At 37.7% G+C, this 18609-nt stretch overlaps 2 protein-coding genes across 2 annotated transcripts in view; both read right to left on the reverse strand.

Moving 5' to 3' along the window:
• Window positions 1-3432: 3432 nt before the first annotated feature.
• Window positions 3433-4566, reverse strand: LOC106963375 (pleckstrin homology domain-containing family F member 1-like). The gene is given in 3 exon segments (XM_015058250.1): window positions 3433-3820; window positions 3823-4074; window positions 4173-4566. Coding segments are annotated over 3 exon segments (708 nt in total). The 5' UTR covers window positions 4417-4566; the 3' UTR covers window positions 3433-3608.
• An 11636-nt stretch (window positions 4567-16202) lies between these two features.
• Window positions 16203-18609, reverse strand: part of LOC106963373 (myosin-10-like) — a gene marked incomplete at its 5' end in the record, with an annotated part of 33563 nt that continues 31156 nt past the window's right edge. Inside the window, one exon of the mRNA XM_015058247.1 lies at window positions 16203-18205. Coding sequence (XP_014913733.1) covers window positions 18052-18205 — 154 coding nt within the window. The remainder of the gene's footprint in view (window positions 18206-18609) is intronic.

The following is an 18609-nucleotide window of genomic DNA, read 5'->3' on the forward strand; positions in this document are numbered from 1 at the left end:
ACGCACAAGAGTTAAAGAGTAAACAGCATTATGAGAGTATTGCAGATATATTTATCTATGTTTATCACTGTGCTCAACCTGTCACGTTTTCTATGCCAAAATGTCTCCGTGACAATATTATGATGTTTTTGTTAACGCGCTTCTTGTAAAACCGCTGCTGCAACTTTTTCAATAAAAATACGTGTGGTAAATGTAAAGGGTTTCTGTTCAGAGCACTCTTATTTTCTATCAAAAATTCTTCTTTCAATTGGTAATCCTATCGCATCAGTCATCTTTCAACTTGTTTACATCATGCTTTCCTTTTGCAACCAGGTGCAAATGCTTCTGCTGCATGTTTTCTGATTCCCGGCATCATACCTCCCAACTCAAATAGTTCCTTACTACATTTCTAGGAAGTCTGCATAACTTCAGCCCAATGAAGGGAATCTTGCAACAGAGTCTTCAAAACTGAAGGCACTGTCATTTCAAAGTTATGGAGAATGAAACAAGGTAAGAATGAATCGTTTTTACAAATATAAATCAGAAAAGTTTGCATTTGGTTGCAGCCTCTCTCACCCCCCTTGGAAGACGACTAAAAATGGCACCTTCCATTTTCAGGCTGAAGTCTTCCGAGACCGAAGCCGAATGTGTAGATGGGTAAGCAAATACACCATATTTGCTTACCCATCCAAATGATCGGAATCAGGTGTTCCAATCACTTCCATGGCCACAGGTGTATAAAACTAAGCACCTAGGCCTGCGGACTGTTAGGTTTCTCACTCCTCATTATTCCACAGTCAACTGTCAGATGTATTATAAGAAAATGGAAGTGTTTGTGAATGACAGCAACTCAGCGGCGAAGTGGTAGACCAAGTAAACTGATAGAGAAGGGTCAGCGGATCCTGAGCCACATAGTGCAAAGAGGTCACCAACTTTCTGCAGAGTCAATCAGACCTCCAAACTTCATGTGGCCTTCAGATTAGCTCAGGAAAAGAAAGAGCTTCATGGAATGGGTTTCCATAGTGGAGCAGCTGCATCCAAGCCATACATCACCAAGTGCAATGCAAAACGTCCCTTTAGTGCTCTCTGCAGGGTCGTGCAGAGAGCACTAAAGGGGCAGGTGCTAAAAAAAAAAGGGCACATCTAACCACATTTTAGGACAGAATATTAAAGTCACACAGCTTTCAGAGTTTAATAAACAATGATAAATTACAAATTGTGAGATATACAACTAGATTTAGAACATCTTAACATAACAGCTGACTGTAATATTAAATATATTGTTCACTACCAAGATCTGCATCTTGATCATGGTAAGAACCTTTATTTATTTTTTTGTTCTGACCCAGTTGGTCAACAATCTACGGAGCCCCCCAGGGGACATGGGGAATTTTTTTTCTTTTGCGTTCCCTAGCAAAAGGTTTTGCGTTCCCTCGCAATAATCTACTGATCAGTTCATGCGGCATAATTGATACTGTAAGCCTTTTTTACGGTGGCCGCCGTACTTTCTGCTTTAATACAAGCTTGTAAGGTTTTTCCATGAGTTATTATCGTGGGGTAATCAGTCATCTGATTGTGTCTCCATTGTGTTCGTGTCTGAATGGTTTAAAGGGCTGCTTTCTGTGTCGTTCCATCTGAGCCTTAACAGACATAAACATGCAGTAAATAAATCGATTTTCAATCAGTTTTTTTTGCACCAAAGCGTTAATAATAATAAACACGTTTTCACTGAGGCTCTATAAGAGTAATATGAATGAAATAAGTAATTATTGATACGACAGGAGCAGCGGCTTTGACACCAGGTGGTGGGCGTGTCGATGTTGGAGTGACGTCATCAACTATGAATGGGAAGGTGACTGGCTGCTGCTGGCTCTGTGTGTATGAGGAAGCCGGTGAGCTGGGTGGTCAGTCCTCGCAAAGTTTGGAGCATGATAAAAATAAAAAAAAAATCGATAATTGTGACAGAATTTCGTAGTAATTATGAGATTCCACGTAACTCCTGGCGTATATGGGCTCTAACTTCAGGCTAAAGTTTGCTTGTTTGCACTAAGTCAGTTTGCTCACTTGTATACTGCTGTGTGTAAAACAGTATGGCTGGGTTAGGACTGACACAGTCTTATAAAAATAGAGAATAGTTATTTATTGGGCAGTTAAGTGTTGCTGAAACATGGGAAATACCGAAGTTAGCAAAACTGTCGTGATTGACGTAACAGGTGCTAATGTCACTGTTGCCTAGAAACGGACAACAAACGTCATCTGCAATACTGACACAGCAGAGGTTCAATACAAGGCAAAATTGAAAATATGTCTGGGTGTTTTAAATAGAACTTTGTGGTTTGATTTTCTTGAATGAAAGAGGAAACAGAAGAACAACTGTGGAAAAGTCAAAAAACAGTCAGTCAGTTCTCACACTGACTAAACCCTGAGTCATTGTTTCCTCTGGCAGATTTAGATGGAAAATTATTTTTGTTAAACCAGGAAGTTTGATATCAAGAGATAATGACACAGGCATTGTTTCATTATCAAAAGATAATGAAACAATGCAAGAGTGGCATAACATTTGAAGAAAATGCTACTTTTTATTAAATATTTTTGTTGCTGAGCAGCTTTTTGCATATTTTCACCGGTATTTTTAGACTGTTTATCACTGTTAATGAGCTCAAAGCTGATCTAGCTCTACCCGCAGATTCTCTATCAGATTCAAGTCGGAGTCTCAGGTTTTCTTCTAATATTAACAGTTTAGCCAAAGGTTAGCAAAATAAATTTAAACCTAAATTTGTCATTTTTGTTATATTTGTGTTTAAAGGACTAATGCATACCGCGTGCGTGTGTGTGTGTATATATATATATATATATATATATATATATATATATATATATATATAATTTGGGGGGAGAGGTGTATGATTATATTATGTTATGAAGGCACTGTATGTTGCAACATTCCCAGCACTGTTTGCATTTTACATTTTTTTATATTTAAAAATGAATGCATGCCACAGCTTGACTGAAACAATGTGCACAATTGAATCTGATGCAGTAGAATTAATAATTTAACAAACTTTAGACAAAAATGAATAAATAAATAAAAAATGGTCTGAACGGAAACTCTTTACATTTACTGACCATTTATTTGTATTGATAAAGTTGCAGCAGCGGTTTGACAACAAGCTGCTTAACAGTAAGCATGAACAAAAACGTACTTCACATACATACAAAACACTACAGTTTGAGCACAGTGATAAAATTATATATACATATATTACAATATTTTCATTATTTACTTTTCAAATACTTTATGACTTTCTGTCTTCTACAGCAGCTTCTTTATTTCCATCTGATCTTAATCGATCAAGAGTCCAACACTTGTGTAGCGGTTGTGTTGCTCTCCTCCAGTCCAGCAGGTCTTATCAACACATTGATGTTAAACTCAGGTGACGGCTGACACCTGCTCTGTTCTGATCAATTCTTCCACACATGCAGGGATTCAGATTCTCTCTGAATATCAACTCTGTACCGTTTAGTGGCTACATTTTCTCCAGAGGAGAGGGACAAGTGACTTTAGGTTTCTGTCACACCATGTCAATGTCAACCTACAATGTGGTTACTACGGGAGGATTGGTCAGTGTTCACTCCTCATCACTGGATGTTTCTTCTGAATCATCCCACAAACCGGAGCTGCCTCCCCTCAGACGGAAATTCTTGTCATCCTCCGTTTTGTTGCAGACTTTGCAGACCCTCAGCGGTTTGTTGGGGTTGATGTGCTGGATGAGGGCCCGGCCCTTGGAGCACGCGTTGCACACCACGAAGCCGCACTTTCTGCAGTGATGTCGCCGTTGATGGCGGTGAACGTGGCGAGGCAGCGCATGCACTTCTGAGCGACTCGGTCGGGGATCCAGGATTTGGCGTAGGTTGTCTTCGTTGGGAGGACCGACTCCTGCAGCAGGCTCTGCTGACAGGCCTCGATGTGCTGCATCCAGGCTTTCTTCTCCTCGTCGGAGGAGGCCGACACGTGGAAGGACTTGCGAGGTGTGCAGATCAGCCACTGGTGCTTCACATCGTCAGAGTCCTCCATGTCCTCCAGCATGATGTCCTCTGAAATGACACAATGATTGTACAATCTTAACACACTGCACCCATGAACAGTTTGGCTGCTGTCTGAATTTACTCCTGAATTCATGTGTGTGACTTACTTAACGGGATGATCTTGGGGTTCTTGTACCAGCGGTTGTTCATGATGATGCTGCTGTAAACCAGGATATCGTTGAAGAGGAAGAACATTTTCTGATCCCACTTCTTGCGGCCCTGCTTCATCAGGGTCCCCTCTCCTTTCAGAAATCGACCTGGTGTGAAAAGCTCTGGCGCTGAAGGACCAAAGGAGTTCTCAACTTCCTTGATCCTTCGGCGGTTCTGATCATCAGAAACCAGTAAAGCCATGATGTTGATGTTTGTGTGTTGCAGCAGCAGCAAGAGCAGTTTGGTTGTTGAGTGGCAAGAAGTGAGAGAGGAGTCGTTTTAAAGGACTCATCTTCCTGATGATGTCAGTGGAACTTCCCGGGTGGAGCCAGTGGGTAAGGAAGTTATGCAGCAACAAAAACAACAACAGAAAGGTGGAGGACGGCTTCACTGCCCTTTAATTTCTTTTATATTTCATAAAGTCTCAGTAAAAATCTTAATGTGATTTATTGAATTTAATTGTTTTTTTCTGACACTATCAGATAAATTCCATATCAGATTTTGCAAAAATACTGATTTCCATCTGTAGTCCCATTACGGTGTTGTTTGCTAAAGATGTAAATACTCGTTGGCTTATCTGGATATGTGTGTTTATATGTGTTTATATATGTGTTTCAAAAGATGAAAATTGTTTCCTTAATGCTGAATCCAAATGCAACTTTTCAAATGTATATTTATGAAAACTTTGAATGCTATTAGCTATTGTCTTTTAAATGTTCCAACCTCCTTGTTACCGTCTAAGTAAAACTGAAATAATAATTTAAAATAAAATCATCTTAAAATCCCAAGATGATTGGGATGAACTGGTTCCAGTTCTTAACACCCATCAAGGAAAGTACGCTTCAATGACTTCTTGGAAGCAAAATGTAAAAACAAACTTTGTTTTTGAGTTGAGTTTGAAAAAGGAAAGAGAACTGTAAAAATAAAAATAATAAAATACACAAACAATAACATTTTTGCAATAATAAAATAAAAATAATCACTGTGTTGTGATCTTTTGATTAAGCAAAACATTTGAAGGAAATGCAATTTTATTTACATTTTATTAAATTGGCATGTCATAAAAGATTTAAGGCTTCAGCTGACAAATTGTTATTGATTTACTAACATGTTTCTACTGACTGGAAACATACTAGCATACTTTGGTGGCCCAGTCAAAGCCCAGATTTTAATCTAATCTGTGGATCAAATGACGAGGATGATGATTAGGGGGCCTTCCTCAAACATTTGGAGCTAATCAACAGAGATAAAATATCTGTCGCAATGGAAATACACAACAAGCTGCTCGGCAACAGTAAAGGTTTAATTCATGTAACGTCAATTATTTTCCCACTGAATATTATTTATAACATGCCAGTTTTTAATGATATATTTCTTTCAAATGCATGTTGTTTTTGGAAACAAACTTCCTGGATTAATTAAAATGATTTTCCATGTGAACCTGCCAGAGCTAAGGAAGGCCAATGTGAACGAACTGATTCTCTATTTCATTTCTCAATTATCAAACTCAAAACTGCAGATTCTTTTTATTTTTTTTCCCAATACGACACACTTTCCTTGACGCCTTGAAGATTTGGGACCAGTACAAGCTTGCTCTTCTGAGAAACAGCCAGACATTCCTAGGATTTTAAGGCGATCTTAATCAACTGTTCTCCAAACTTTCCAAAGGTCTTTCTTTGCACTTTGGCTTCTTTTACACACATTTTGTTTCTGAGAACCGACTACGCATTCTGCTTTTACTGAAATGAGGAAACCTGTTAAGTGGAAGGAAAAAGGAAAGACTGAAAAAATGAGATGAAATATTTTTGGAATCACCTTCTACAAGAACTAGGAAGGGTTTATGTGGTGAGTTATCTTCCTGGTAATTAAACTAAAACCTGTAAATCTTTCCCCCCACCATCCTGGAAATATGAGACCTGAAAATGGATAACCAGAAAAAGACAAATTATTTGTCACTGCTCCAAAGTTTGATGGCATTTGACAAACTGTAATGTTTGTTTGTGTCATAATTGGTGACTGTTTTATGTTTTTATGGTGTAAACCACTTTGAACTGCCTTGTTGCTGAAATGTGAAACTCAAATAAACACCTAACTAATGGCTTTGTGATTTACACCCAATTTAAATGAATGTGAATTTGCCTCCATGTTGTGATGAACCTCTAACCATGACTGGGGGTTTTCAAGGTGGAGTTGGAGGAACAATGAAGGGAAAAAAATAAAATAAAAAATGTATCTAATACATTTTTTTTAACATAATTTTTTTAGTACAAAATCAAATCTATTTTTCCAGTCATTATATTTTGTCATGCTCATCTTTCCTTTTTGGCTACGTCGGTCCTCAAGCTAGCATAGCTAGCGCATCAAGCGCAAATGTAAAAAGATTTTGATAATAAAACGATCAAGAGAATCAAAGAAGAAAGGAAACAACAACAAAACCCCCTAAAAAGCTTATCTACAACTAAAATGAGAGGCAGCCATTTATGCTAGATGAATGTAATAATTATTGAATTGTGAATCAAAGCCAGGAAAAAAAAAATGTTCTAAAAGTTGATGTTTGTTTGCATATTTTGGATCGTCTGTTGCTTTGAAAACGGTTTCACCGGCCAGAAGCTCACACAGTTTAGCTAACATGACTTTTCCAAGTCATAGAAAAGTTTTGAGAAAAAGTTTGAGAGACACGTTCTGCTCCAACACACCTGGATCAACTGATAACAAACATTCATTTTATTCAGGCATAATGAATACGTTACAAAGCTCCAGGAATGGACATTATTTGGTCTTAACAAGAGGAGTTTTTACAGAATGTGATGCAATAAAGTGGGATTGGGATTAAAATGAAATAAGCGTTGAGCAGCTTTAAATAAAATGTATTAAATAATTTATATTAAAAAAAGCCCACTTTCCATTTTCAAGACGTCTGCTGCTTGTAGAAACCGTCTGTCTTCATGTCTAAAAGGCTCTTTCATGCACTCTGAACTTCAGTCACTTCATCAGATTTCAGATTAGATCCCAGTGAGCTGATTGACTCGGCCTCTTAAGTACCTTTATTATCTTCCTGCGTGGCCATTTGAGAGCTTCTTGTAGTATTTCTACATGCTTTGTTTCCTACTTTTTGTCCAATTTTTTTTACTGGCTCATTCTGCAGATTGGAGCTTATTAAATAAGCTCCAATGTGCATTTTCTTCAGCAGTGGAGTCTTATGCAGTGAATGTGTCTAGAAACCATGGTGCCAGCTACTTATTATTGTAACTCTTGGCTTATGATGTGTGGATGGTTTTGCATGTGTGGATTGGTCCTTTAGAAATAGATTTTCTGAGAAAGTGTTGATTTGTTTAATACTTAACTTTCGCACTAAAAGAAAAATGTCACATCTCTTGAAGGAATTGGTGGGACATTCCCCGTTCTTTCCTCCCCTTGGTTTTCCACATATTTAAATAATGTAACTAAGACAACAATATTGTTAGTACTTAAAGTAAATTAACAAACTAATTTACTTTAATAAAGTAAGTTAATTTACTTCAATTAAGAAGGATGTAAGAAGAATGGGTTGAAAATGATGCTGGTGTTAGTGTAGAGGAGCTAAAACAAAGCTCTTTGTCCGTCTGTCATATCCTTTGTGTTTTGTTTAATGACGTGACATTTGAGACACATTCCCGTGAAACAACATAATGATTAGGTGACTAAAGACTGAAACACTAGCAGCAGCTGGGCGTGGCTTGATTCCTGTCAACAGTGATTTTTCAGCGTCATTAACAAAGAAGTTCTTCTGTTTTTAATCTGAGAAGAGAGACTAAAGATAGCAGGACTGAAAATAGGAGAAACTCAGAGGAGAGCCAAGAAAAACACAGAGGCCTTTTACCAGACTGAGATAGACACAGTAGATCTTTCTATCTTAAGAGTATGTATGACCTTGAGCAGACCATTAAACAAAAACACTGCAAAAAACACACAAAAAGGTGCAAATATCTCAGTACCCTTCAAATAAGACTAACTTACAAGTAACTTTTTAGCAAGATATGGGAGCTTGTTTTATGTAAATAATTCCTTTATTTTGTCTTGTTGTGATTAATTTCTTCCATATTAATGAATTAATATGACTTAAAACAAACTCTTGTATCTTGCTTAAAAGTTGTTTGTAAGTTAGTTTTTTTATTTTTTCAGGTGCACTGAGATATTTGTACTAGAAACTAGAGAAAAATACTCTTTAAGATTTTGTGTTTTTGCAGTGCACTGTGTTCAGAATAAAAACTTTAAAAAACAAATTTAAGAGGAAATGATGCACATGATTAACATACAGCTAATTGTGAATCAAATGTTTACTGGAGCACTTTCTACTCTTGGATGATGTTTTCATGTGTGATCCACTTTCTTGGCCGAGCTTTCCTGATGCGCTTAAAGATTCCCAGCACTAAAACTCCTTTTGATTAATTTAATTACCTCAAAGCAATTACACTATTACACAGGAATTGAAAACCTACATAAATTGCCTCCAACTGTTACACTTTTTTTTGTTGTGTTTTGGTGGGTTGTAACTTTTGTTGAAAGTATTCTGAGGAAAAACAAAAGCTTAACTTCGTATTCTCTACCCGGCACAAATTTTCAGTCTCCAAGAACATTTTCACTGCAGTTTGAAAACAACTAATAAAGACAAAAGAGAGAAACACAAATAATCTTCTGATACAACCCTTTGGCACCAGGAAGTTGGTTAGTGCAGAACTTTAGCCAAAGCTGATGGAGACGGGAACAGCCGAAAGTGTATTAAATGACATGCAAATGTAGCAAAAGTTTTTTTCTCAGTTAGTTTCAACCTAGAGCTCTCAGAGCTGGAAGGTAAACTGGAACAACTGGTGCTTTCCTGGCATGTAATTGGGTTAATCAGCCAAGACGATCATTTCAAAAAGCACCGGGATCTTATTTCACAACAGACTGACTGACAGGGTCAAGAAACTGGCTTCACAAAAAAAACATAAGACACACTGCATTTTCCTTAGAGGGATGTGTGTGAGGGTCATTCCTGAAAACAGCAAACTTTTACCTGCTGTGTTGCTGCTGTGGATTTCAGACAGAAACCGGAACAACAAACTGATCAGGAATCAGATGTAAAATGTCTGAGCTGCTTATTGAGAAGGGGAAAAACATGGAAATGTACCTGAAATGAAACAGAGGGCAGGGAGGGACTGAGGCTGCAGACACTGGAAACAATATGTAAATATTTTGTCATTAGGTTGGAAACTAGAAGCATTTTTCATAAATAAGCCTGTCACAATAAGTAATTAATCAATTAGCTGCATGATAAATTAACATGATCATTTCCATTATGATGATTAATAGTTTCTGAAGGGAAGTTTTGTTAAAGCAAACTTTATGATCTTTTTTATTTATGGCATCAGTTGTGTGTGTGTGTGTTTTCTGTTTATTGTTTGTGGTTGTGTTTAATTTTGGATATTTACTATATCTTCCAGTGTATTTATTTTGGTCTTTTAGATGGAAAACTTTTCAATATATTACTTGAAAATGGTCTCAAAAATACAATGATTTATCGTGATAACTATTGAGACAATTTATCGTCCAGCAAAATGTATTTTTGCGACAGGCCTATTCACAGTTATACATATCAACATCTGATAGAAGAAAGTGGATCCTTCCTCCTTTTTGCAAAGGTTCTCAGGTTTGAATATGTTATAAAATGTATAAATCTAAATAAAATTGTGGTTCTGTGTTAAAACTGTAGAATTGTGGTCTAGATTCACAAGAGTCCTGGTCTTGTGAAAATTAAGTCACTTGATAGAAATAGAATTTAGAAAAAAACAACAACTCAATTTTCATTAAAAAGTTTTATTGCAAGGATGAGGTAAGGTTCTTTTCTGGCTGTATTAAAAATGGTTTATTTTGCACAGCTGCAATGGAAACAACTTTTTCTTATCACACGAGTTGTATTATCAACAACTTGATGTTGCCATGGGAACAAACCACAAAAAAGAACAGGAAGTAGTTGGAGAACCATGTCTCAGAATGTTTATGACTTATTCATGTGTGATTATCAAGTTTCTTATTTAACAGACACTCTGCAATTGCAAGATTGTGTTTTTTCAACATTAACGAAGAGTTTTACATTTAGGAATTGCAGCTAGTGACGAACATCTAGTGGTGGAGTTCACCAGGTTCTTGTTTAAAATGTGACGGCGCAGCGTTTGAAAAACTTCATGATGCCGTGCGCTAAGAGCAACATTTCCAGGCCCGAGCAGATCCGACACACTCACTGTTAGATGTTTTTCTAACCTCTGTTTGTTGCTAGAAAGCTGACTCATCGACTCACAAAGCCCAAAGGTTTCAGTGTTTATCATTCTTAACATGTTTGTGCTTGAGATGGACAGACTGAAAAAAGCCTTTTCCTTGGTAGATAGCATCTGATAGAGGTACGGAAACATGGAGGCCCAAAGACGCCATTTGGCGCCAGATGTTTCAGACATTTTAATTACTGCTCCAGACTTTGATATCTACCCGTTAGGGAAGTTGGCATTTTCTTTCAGCATCTCCCTGCTTGACTAGCTTGAGCCTTCCCATTTTGAAGAGTGGTAGACTGCCAGGGATGCCAGGAGGTGTTTGTTTTTGCAGTTACTGTAAAGTGCAATAACAAACTTATGAGCAAAGGGAATGCCTGCTGAACAGGTCGGGATGATTGAAGGAGGTAAACAAGATTACCACCAGCGGGGCGGGATTTGATTCCTGTAACAGAGATTTATTTTTAGCAATCATGAAGCTGTGAAGATGAGAGAGATTATAGAAATAGGTTCATTGTTGTTAAAAGGCTTCAATCGCTATACCGCTTATCTGTATCAGAGACGCAAAAGCCCTTTACATAGCAATTGTTTGGATAACAATTTCGAAGCAGTGACCCACATCCTGCTCTGGGTTTTCCTGGCTACTTTCCAGCCTGCAGGAATTTTTGGTTCCTGCCAGTAAAACACCTGAATAAAACCCCTTTGGAGAAACTTTCTGCTTCAGCTTAGGAACGCTTCTGAAAAACTCCTGTCAGCAAGTTTCTTAGAGTTTCTCTGATTGATGCTCTCCTCCCCCAGTTTGTGTGTGACCATGTCTGGGTAGTTGTGCCGTACTGTTTTTGATTTAAGACGTTCGATGAAATGCAGCTCTCTGAGATGTTCAAAGCTCGTGACACCGTTTTATAATAATATAACTTCTCTACAACTTGCTTAAATTAAATCATGAAAATGTATACAATTTCAAAGATTACTGGGGGCTACATACCCCTGTACTACTACATACGGGTAGTTGCGTAGCATTTGTGTTGTACCTCATCAATCTCAAGTTGTGATAGCAGTTGTCGTTTGAACATGTTGGAATATGTTTAGCAGTCATTGTAGACTGGGGATGTCGAACTAACGACATCCCTCATTCTTTGCATGTAACCCCTCTGACTAGGGTCACTTGAATAGTAGCATTCCAACAGATCCATGTTTTCACCTCTCGCCCATTTCCGTCTGGTTCCAGTAGCCCATTTGTCATCAAGGTGCTCTGGTTCCCCAGCACCTGACGCAGACCTTGTTTGGCTGGCCGACGTCTGAGCCAGCATGTTACGCATATCAATGTCTCTCATGGTAAGAGGTAGGATATATATAGCTCCAAGGGTCTTTCCTAAGGACCCACACTGGATAGCTCAATTTCACTGTTGTAACTTTTTGCCCCAGCCTGGATTCAATTCAATTGTTTGGTGAAAGAGGAAAATAAATCACCAAGAACAATCAATAAGTTTGGACATTGAACCTTCTTTTGACCCCAGTGCCTCAGTAGTGGCTTGGTGGAACTTTTATTGGATGTTTGGCTTGGCAAACAATCACAAGTGGTTCTGTCTAGTTTGGTTCTTCACCTGTTTATCAGCTTTATTGTACCTTTATTGTGGCACACTGCAGCCACTGCAATTCCTAAAAACAAGCAACAAAAACTGAGCTAATCCCCTCTGTTCGCAAAACGTGGTGATATTTATAACAGTCATCAAACTACGGCTCCTACAGCATATTTAAAATAAAACGATTGACCAATATAAATAAAAATTCGCCCCTTCTCGCATCTTGACAGAACTAACAGAAACTAAACTGTTTGTTTGTGTTTGTATCATGGAGAATTTATCAAACATCAGTTTTCTAATCTTTATTTTAAGTCGTATTTAATAGATATATCTAATAACAAATGATGGCGCTACTAATATTAATATGCTAATATTAATATACTAATATGAAGCTCACTTTGAAACAATGCAAGTTGAAAACAATATTTTGTGTATATATACTTGCGGCTGTCTGTTTACAGCAGACAGCCCCTCCCCTCTCTTGCAGGTACTGTGTACCTCCGCTAAATCCTTTAGGGGTACGCAGTACCTTACCGTACCCCCCTGTTGCACCCCTGGTTATATGATGTCCAAAACAATAAATCATATAGCCAAAAACTGGTTTTATGCACCAGTTTTGAGAACTCTATTATGAATACTATATTATACTATAATATGTAAGAAAAACTAAGAATCTTGCAAAAAAAAAAAAAAAATTGCAGGAAAATATGACATTCCCGATCCATTTAACAATAATAGTATTCAAATTAAAAATCTTTCCCTGCAGGTTTTTTTTGTTTTGTGGAAAAACTCCCTTCAACCTCAAACAGCATGTTTACTGGGGCTTTCCAGGGTCACACCAAAAACACTAAACAAAGACGGGCGAAACTGGTTTATCATAAAAATTCTCATCGCAACAATCTGAAAATGCCGCCGAGGTATCATCCTCCATTAACCTGCGGGGCTTTGGCACCAAACTGCAGGAAACAACAAAGCCTGATCAGAAAAGGCTCTGCTGTCAAACCAGTCCGTCTTGTGTTAAGCAACAGCGCCATTTCATGAACCAAAAATAATTCTGACGTGATTTATACTAGTTTCATTGTCTCAGCTTTCAAAGAACAACAATTATATATGTTGTAGTTCTAAAAAGATTTAAAATTAAAAGTGTTCCCACTGTTCTGTATTTGAACTCTTTACTTTTCATAACATCTCTACTATCTTGAATGTTTCTAACTTTATTGCAGTTGGATGCAATACCGTCTTTTTCAAGCCTGAATTTCTTTTGATTTCTGCAATATGAAAAAAAAAAATACACAAAATAGACTTCAATAGGAATGTAACAAAAACAAATTCAACTCATTTGGCGCAGTCTTGAGCAATTTGGACCAAACGTGTAGCTTAGCATCGATAACTTGAACCTCTAACTAAATGGAAATGAGCTGAAGGTCAATTTCCCACCTTAGAGATTAAAAAAAGTTCACTTTTAGAAAATTTGTTTTCCAACCTCTGGCTGCAGCAGACTGAAATTGTTTTTCAGAAAATTAACATAATCCAGTTCGCAGAGTGAGTGTCGTATGCAGAAAATAAATGCAATCAGACTTTGATCTATGATGATGCTTTTACAGGCTTGCTTTAAAAAGGAAGGTCTGCTGCTCGACTGTTGATAGTTCGAGGTCTTTTTATAATCATGCAGGTGATTTTGGCTGTTCCTAATAAAAAAAAGTGGCGCCATCTTTTGGACAAGATTGGGTATTACAGTCACACTTTTTCACATTTCAAATAATGACTTATAAAAGAGAAAATAGCTATACTTTCCCCTTTGTAATTGTGATTAATCAAAGTTTCTTGGAAAGTTAATTTCTGTTTCACTAACCACACCCAGGGCTGATTACTGTCAGACCAGTATCGATTAAACAGAACCTGTCTCATAACATGAAGTAGGCTGAAATATGACAAAAAGCAAAACAACGCTCCTCAGTGGAGAAAACATGGAACATTGACATCCCTGGAGTGGGTTGCTTATCAAATTTACGATATTGGTGAGTCATCCAGGAGCTCCCAGGACGAGAGCTACAGCACAGCAGGGCTCACTTGGCTCAGTTAAGGCCAAATTTCATGTCATGAACTGTTTTTTGGCTTTAGGGGATGGAAGATTTTGCCAAAAATGATGCAACCAACCATGAATTTTTCTGTCTAGCAGAAAATGCTGAGGGAAAATTCCCGGTCATCAGTTTGTCAAAATTGTCAAGATTTAGGGTTTAATGTGGCCTGGTCATACAATGGATTCCATTAAAAACGGTGAGGAACCACCTTCAACAGGTTGAATTAAAACTGTTCTGCAACGTAGAGTGGGCCAAAATACCTCCAGTGATGTAAAAGTATTAGTTTTTGTAAACGACTGATGGAAGCTGTTGGTCCCAAGGTGACACAAAGACTTACGATGTTGAGGTGGTAGCTACTTCTTTTTAATCGTAGGACCATTTATATAATCTTAAAGCAAATTCTTGGAATTACTCTGGCTACTTCTGACAAATAATAAAAATACTTTGATGATCTTAAACATTTAAAAGAGGGAAAAACCCAAAACAAGACAACCTTTAAGAGCACAATTACTTTTTGATAGCACTATGCCATCAGTAAAATATAAGCATAATGTTCCCCCATAACTGTGACATGACATTTGCATATACATCTGAATTACTTACTGGTAGTTTTGAGGAGTATCCGTAACGTCTGGTGATGAAAAGCCGATATACGTTTAATGGGACCTGCTGGATGAGGCTCACTGTGACATGCATGTATTTCATGAAGAGTTGCTCCTCTACCTTAAAGAGTGAACTTCATGAAGAATGTCTGCATCCTTCTACTCCACTAAGTCCATGGAGGCTTTTGCTGTTGTTGTTCTTTGGATGAAGATTGTAGCCGTCTGCCACAGGAAGGATGAGACGAGACGAGCTGTGTCCCACTGTGTCCCGTCATTTCAAGCCGTTTGTCCAGAAACCAGGAACTCTACAACCACTGAGCCCTGCAATGTTTACGTTAAACCTTCACTTTTAAAATGGTTTTTAACGCAGAGTGTGAGCTGCACTCTGCACTAAACATATGAAAATAAGTCCATGTATCTATTTAAGACATTTGAAAACACTTTAATAACAATTATGCCACCAGTTGCTTAAATGCAAATCCGTGAAGTGTTTGAGAAAACTGACTGTGAATTCAGTTCAGTGATGAAGATGATAACCAAAGTCCAGAAAACATTTTGAGTTAAAAATGTCAAAATTACTCCTTGGTTTTTAAAAATAAAATATCAAACATTACTTTAGATGGCTAAGATAAGCTTGCAATGACAGCATATTTATTGCACCCCTAAATCTAAGAAAAACTAGAGGTGCAACATGTTTAATAAGTGAATATAAACTAATAAGAGGTTTTTGAATAATCATGATTGATCACATTTTCCCACAATACCATATTTGTGAATAAGCATTTCTCGATTCAAATAAATGTTGGTGGGTGACTGAATTAATAAATAGACAATATGGTTTTACCTCGATTGAGAGTAGAGTAGAATGTTATGGCTTTGCTATCACGCTTCCAGATCCAGAGACGGTTCAGTTCAAAATGTCATAGGAGCTTTAAACTTTAAGAAATTCAATGGAAATGCGATTTTTAAATCCTCTCTTTCTTAACACCTCACCTCTCAGTCTAAATGATGCAAACAAAGTAAAAAATAGATTAACTTTCTAGATTGAAAGCATGTTGACACAAATTCAGCTGTTTGGTTTTTCCAGACCTTGTCAGGATGTCTCATTTGGCCACCAACGTGATCTGGCTCTAAATTTTAAATAAGCTTTGTGTTTGTGAAGTGTGCTTTCTTTAACTTATTTTTACTTCCTGGTTCATCCTGCTACCAGCCAAACACATTAGAGAGGATCCACTTGAGCTCACACAACTAATATTTACTCATTTAATATAGTGATTTAAAGTACTTCAGATGGGAGAGAGAGATAGATAGATAGATAGATAGATAGATAGATAGATAGATAGATAGATAGATAGATAGATAGATAGATAGATAGATAGATAGATAGATAGATTTTGTTCTGTATTGAACAGTTGGTAGCCAGAAGACACTGCGTTCGAATCCAATGGCATCACAACAACATTTTCATTGGGATAGCCAGAGAAAATTTTAGGGTGGTACAACTAAAGGGGAAAAAAAAAGATCATATACATAGATAAATATCAAATCCCGGCCTGAGTTCACATGTTCTCTCTGTGGATGCGTTGGTTCTCCTCCCACCAGCGGATCAATACTGAGCAGCTCGGAATATGAATGTCGTCTGTATTGTAAACAATAGCAGAGATATAAATACAGCTGATATCTATTGGATTGTCTTCATTTCTCAAGAACTCAAAAAGTACAAATGCTGTCAATAAGAAAAGTCGTAGCACCCACCTACACCCACTGCTGACGAATCATTAATAACATCCAACACCGAAGGAAGACAGTCACTGGGATGCAACTAATATTTCATTAAATATGCAAATTTATGATATTTTTTAAGAAAATACCTTCATGACATTATACATGGTTCAATATATGAACTATATATGTGGTACAAATGGATGTGCAGCTTCAGGAATATGAAAAAGGCACAGAAGAAGAAGAGAGATAACATGGGCGTAGTTGCTGTTTTTAGCGCTGACCCTGAACAGGTCTGAGTCGACGCTGAAGGAGCAAAGAGCTGAAGCACTGAGGCAGCAAGGCAGCACACAGTCACAGTTCAATACCCAGGAGGAAGCGAGCGATCCTAACCGAGGGCTGATGAAGCACGACTCAATCACAGCTCAGCTGAGAATTAAACTAATTCACAAGACGTTAAGCAGTGACAAAGATAAAGAAACTCATGATGATGTTTATGTCTCACAAAGGTTTACATCACATTTTCTCACCTTCAAACCACAAAATTCATTTTATTGGGATTTTATATGATGGATCAAAAAATATTGGTGAACTGGAAGAAAAAGTGTTCCTAGTTTTTCCAATTTAGAAATAAAAATGTAAATTTTCCAGCCCCTTTTAAAAAAATAAATGTGGAATGAGATGAGCCTTTTCTATAAATATGGAAGTAGTTTGAAGCTAGTTGCTTTAGAAACCCTTTTCCGGGTATTAAAAGCAGATTTTGCATATGAACTTATGGAAAAACTCACCATTTCATTATGAGTCCATAATCAAAAACATTTCTGTTTTGGTTTTGTGAGAGCCACATGTTTCTCTGGAGCCGCAGGTTTCAGATCATAGCATGTTAAACTGTTCCAGTCCAAACTTTAGACCGAGTAAATCCAGACATTCTCAAAGCTTAAAGAACAGGCAAAAACTCACAGAGCTGGTAGAGAGAAACCTAAAAGACTCGAAACCATAACTGCAGCAAAGTAAACCTACAAACCTCTGAGCCAGGAGCGATAAATCAGTTCCCTTCAACGACACTCTTTGTGTTGATATCACATAAAATCCCAACAAAACACACCGAAGTTTGCAGTTTTAATTTGACAGAATGTGGAAAAGTTCAAAGTGTTTTCCGAATACCTTTGCACAGACGCAGGAACCCAAACGGCTCCTTTCTGATTGGATCATTTTCCAGTGCTGTTGGCATAATTACTGAACAGCTAACCACTGGACCAGCAGACAATATTCATCACCAACTCTATAAACAAAAGTTGGGTTTTCGTGTTTCTAAACTTCTGCCTCTGTAACTAAACACAGATAATGCCTTGCTAAAGAGGGACTGTTGGGGTCCAACTGCTGGTGTCTACTAAAGGTTAATCTGATAAGGGCTTCTGACTAAAATTACATGGGAATTAATTAGGGAAATATAAAAAAAAAAAAGAAAAAACTTCAGTAAAACAGAAGAGATGAAGGAATCGGAGGGTTCCCTGTTGGAGCAGTTAAAGTCTGAGTGATTGTTGCGGGTTTAGTGATATGTGTGCATCTACTCCTGCTGGGGGGCCGGGGTCTCGTTGGCGTTGTTGTCGGTGATCTTGTTTTCCAGCTCGTCGTCTGACAGGAGGTCCAGGGAGGTTCCCTCCGCCTGCAGCGCACGTCGGCCAGAGCGGCTGGTGGAGAAGGTGATGGGGCCGCCGCGTCTGTGGGAGGAGCAGGAGGAGGCAGAAGGGTAAAAAAAGTTAGTATATTACCCTACTTGTTCTTTTTCGCTGTTTTTACTGGGGGAGAAAGTTAAGCCAGAAACTGGCTGTGGAGGTCAGAGTCAAGTAAGAGCTCCAAACTGTGTTTTTCAGAAATCAGCTCTCTCATTTGAGTTTAAATTTGTCTGTATGTCATATTTTCTATGAATCTAAACTGTATTAGATTTTAGATCAATCAATTGGTGTACGGAGAAAGAAGGAGCAACTTTTTCTGGTGACTTATTACTTTAGGTGAATCATTGACACATTGATGTATTGCTGCTGCTTCTGTTTTCTGTGTTTGTGGTTGATGCACCTTTGGGACTCGTGTCTCTTTAAATGTTAAATATCTCTGTGTTTCAAAC

The sequence above is a fragment of the Poecilia latipinna genome, unplaced genomic scaffold (genome assembly GCF_001443285.1).
Source record: "Poecilia latipinna isolate Pla-1442-1.1 unplaced genomic scaffold, P_latipinna-1.0 Scaffold1527, whole genome shotgun sequence".
NCBI lineage: Eukaryota > Metazoa > Chordata > Actinopteri > Cyprinodontiformes > Poeciliidae > Poecilia > Poecilia latipinna.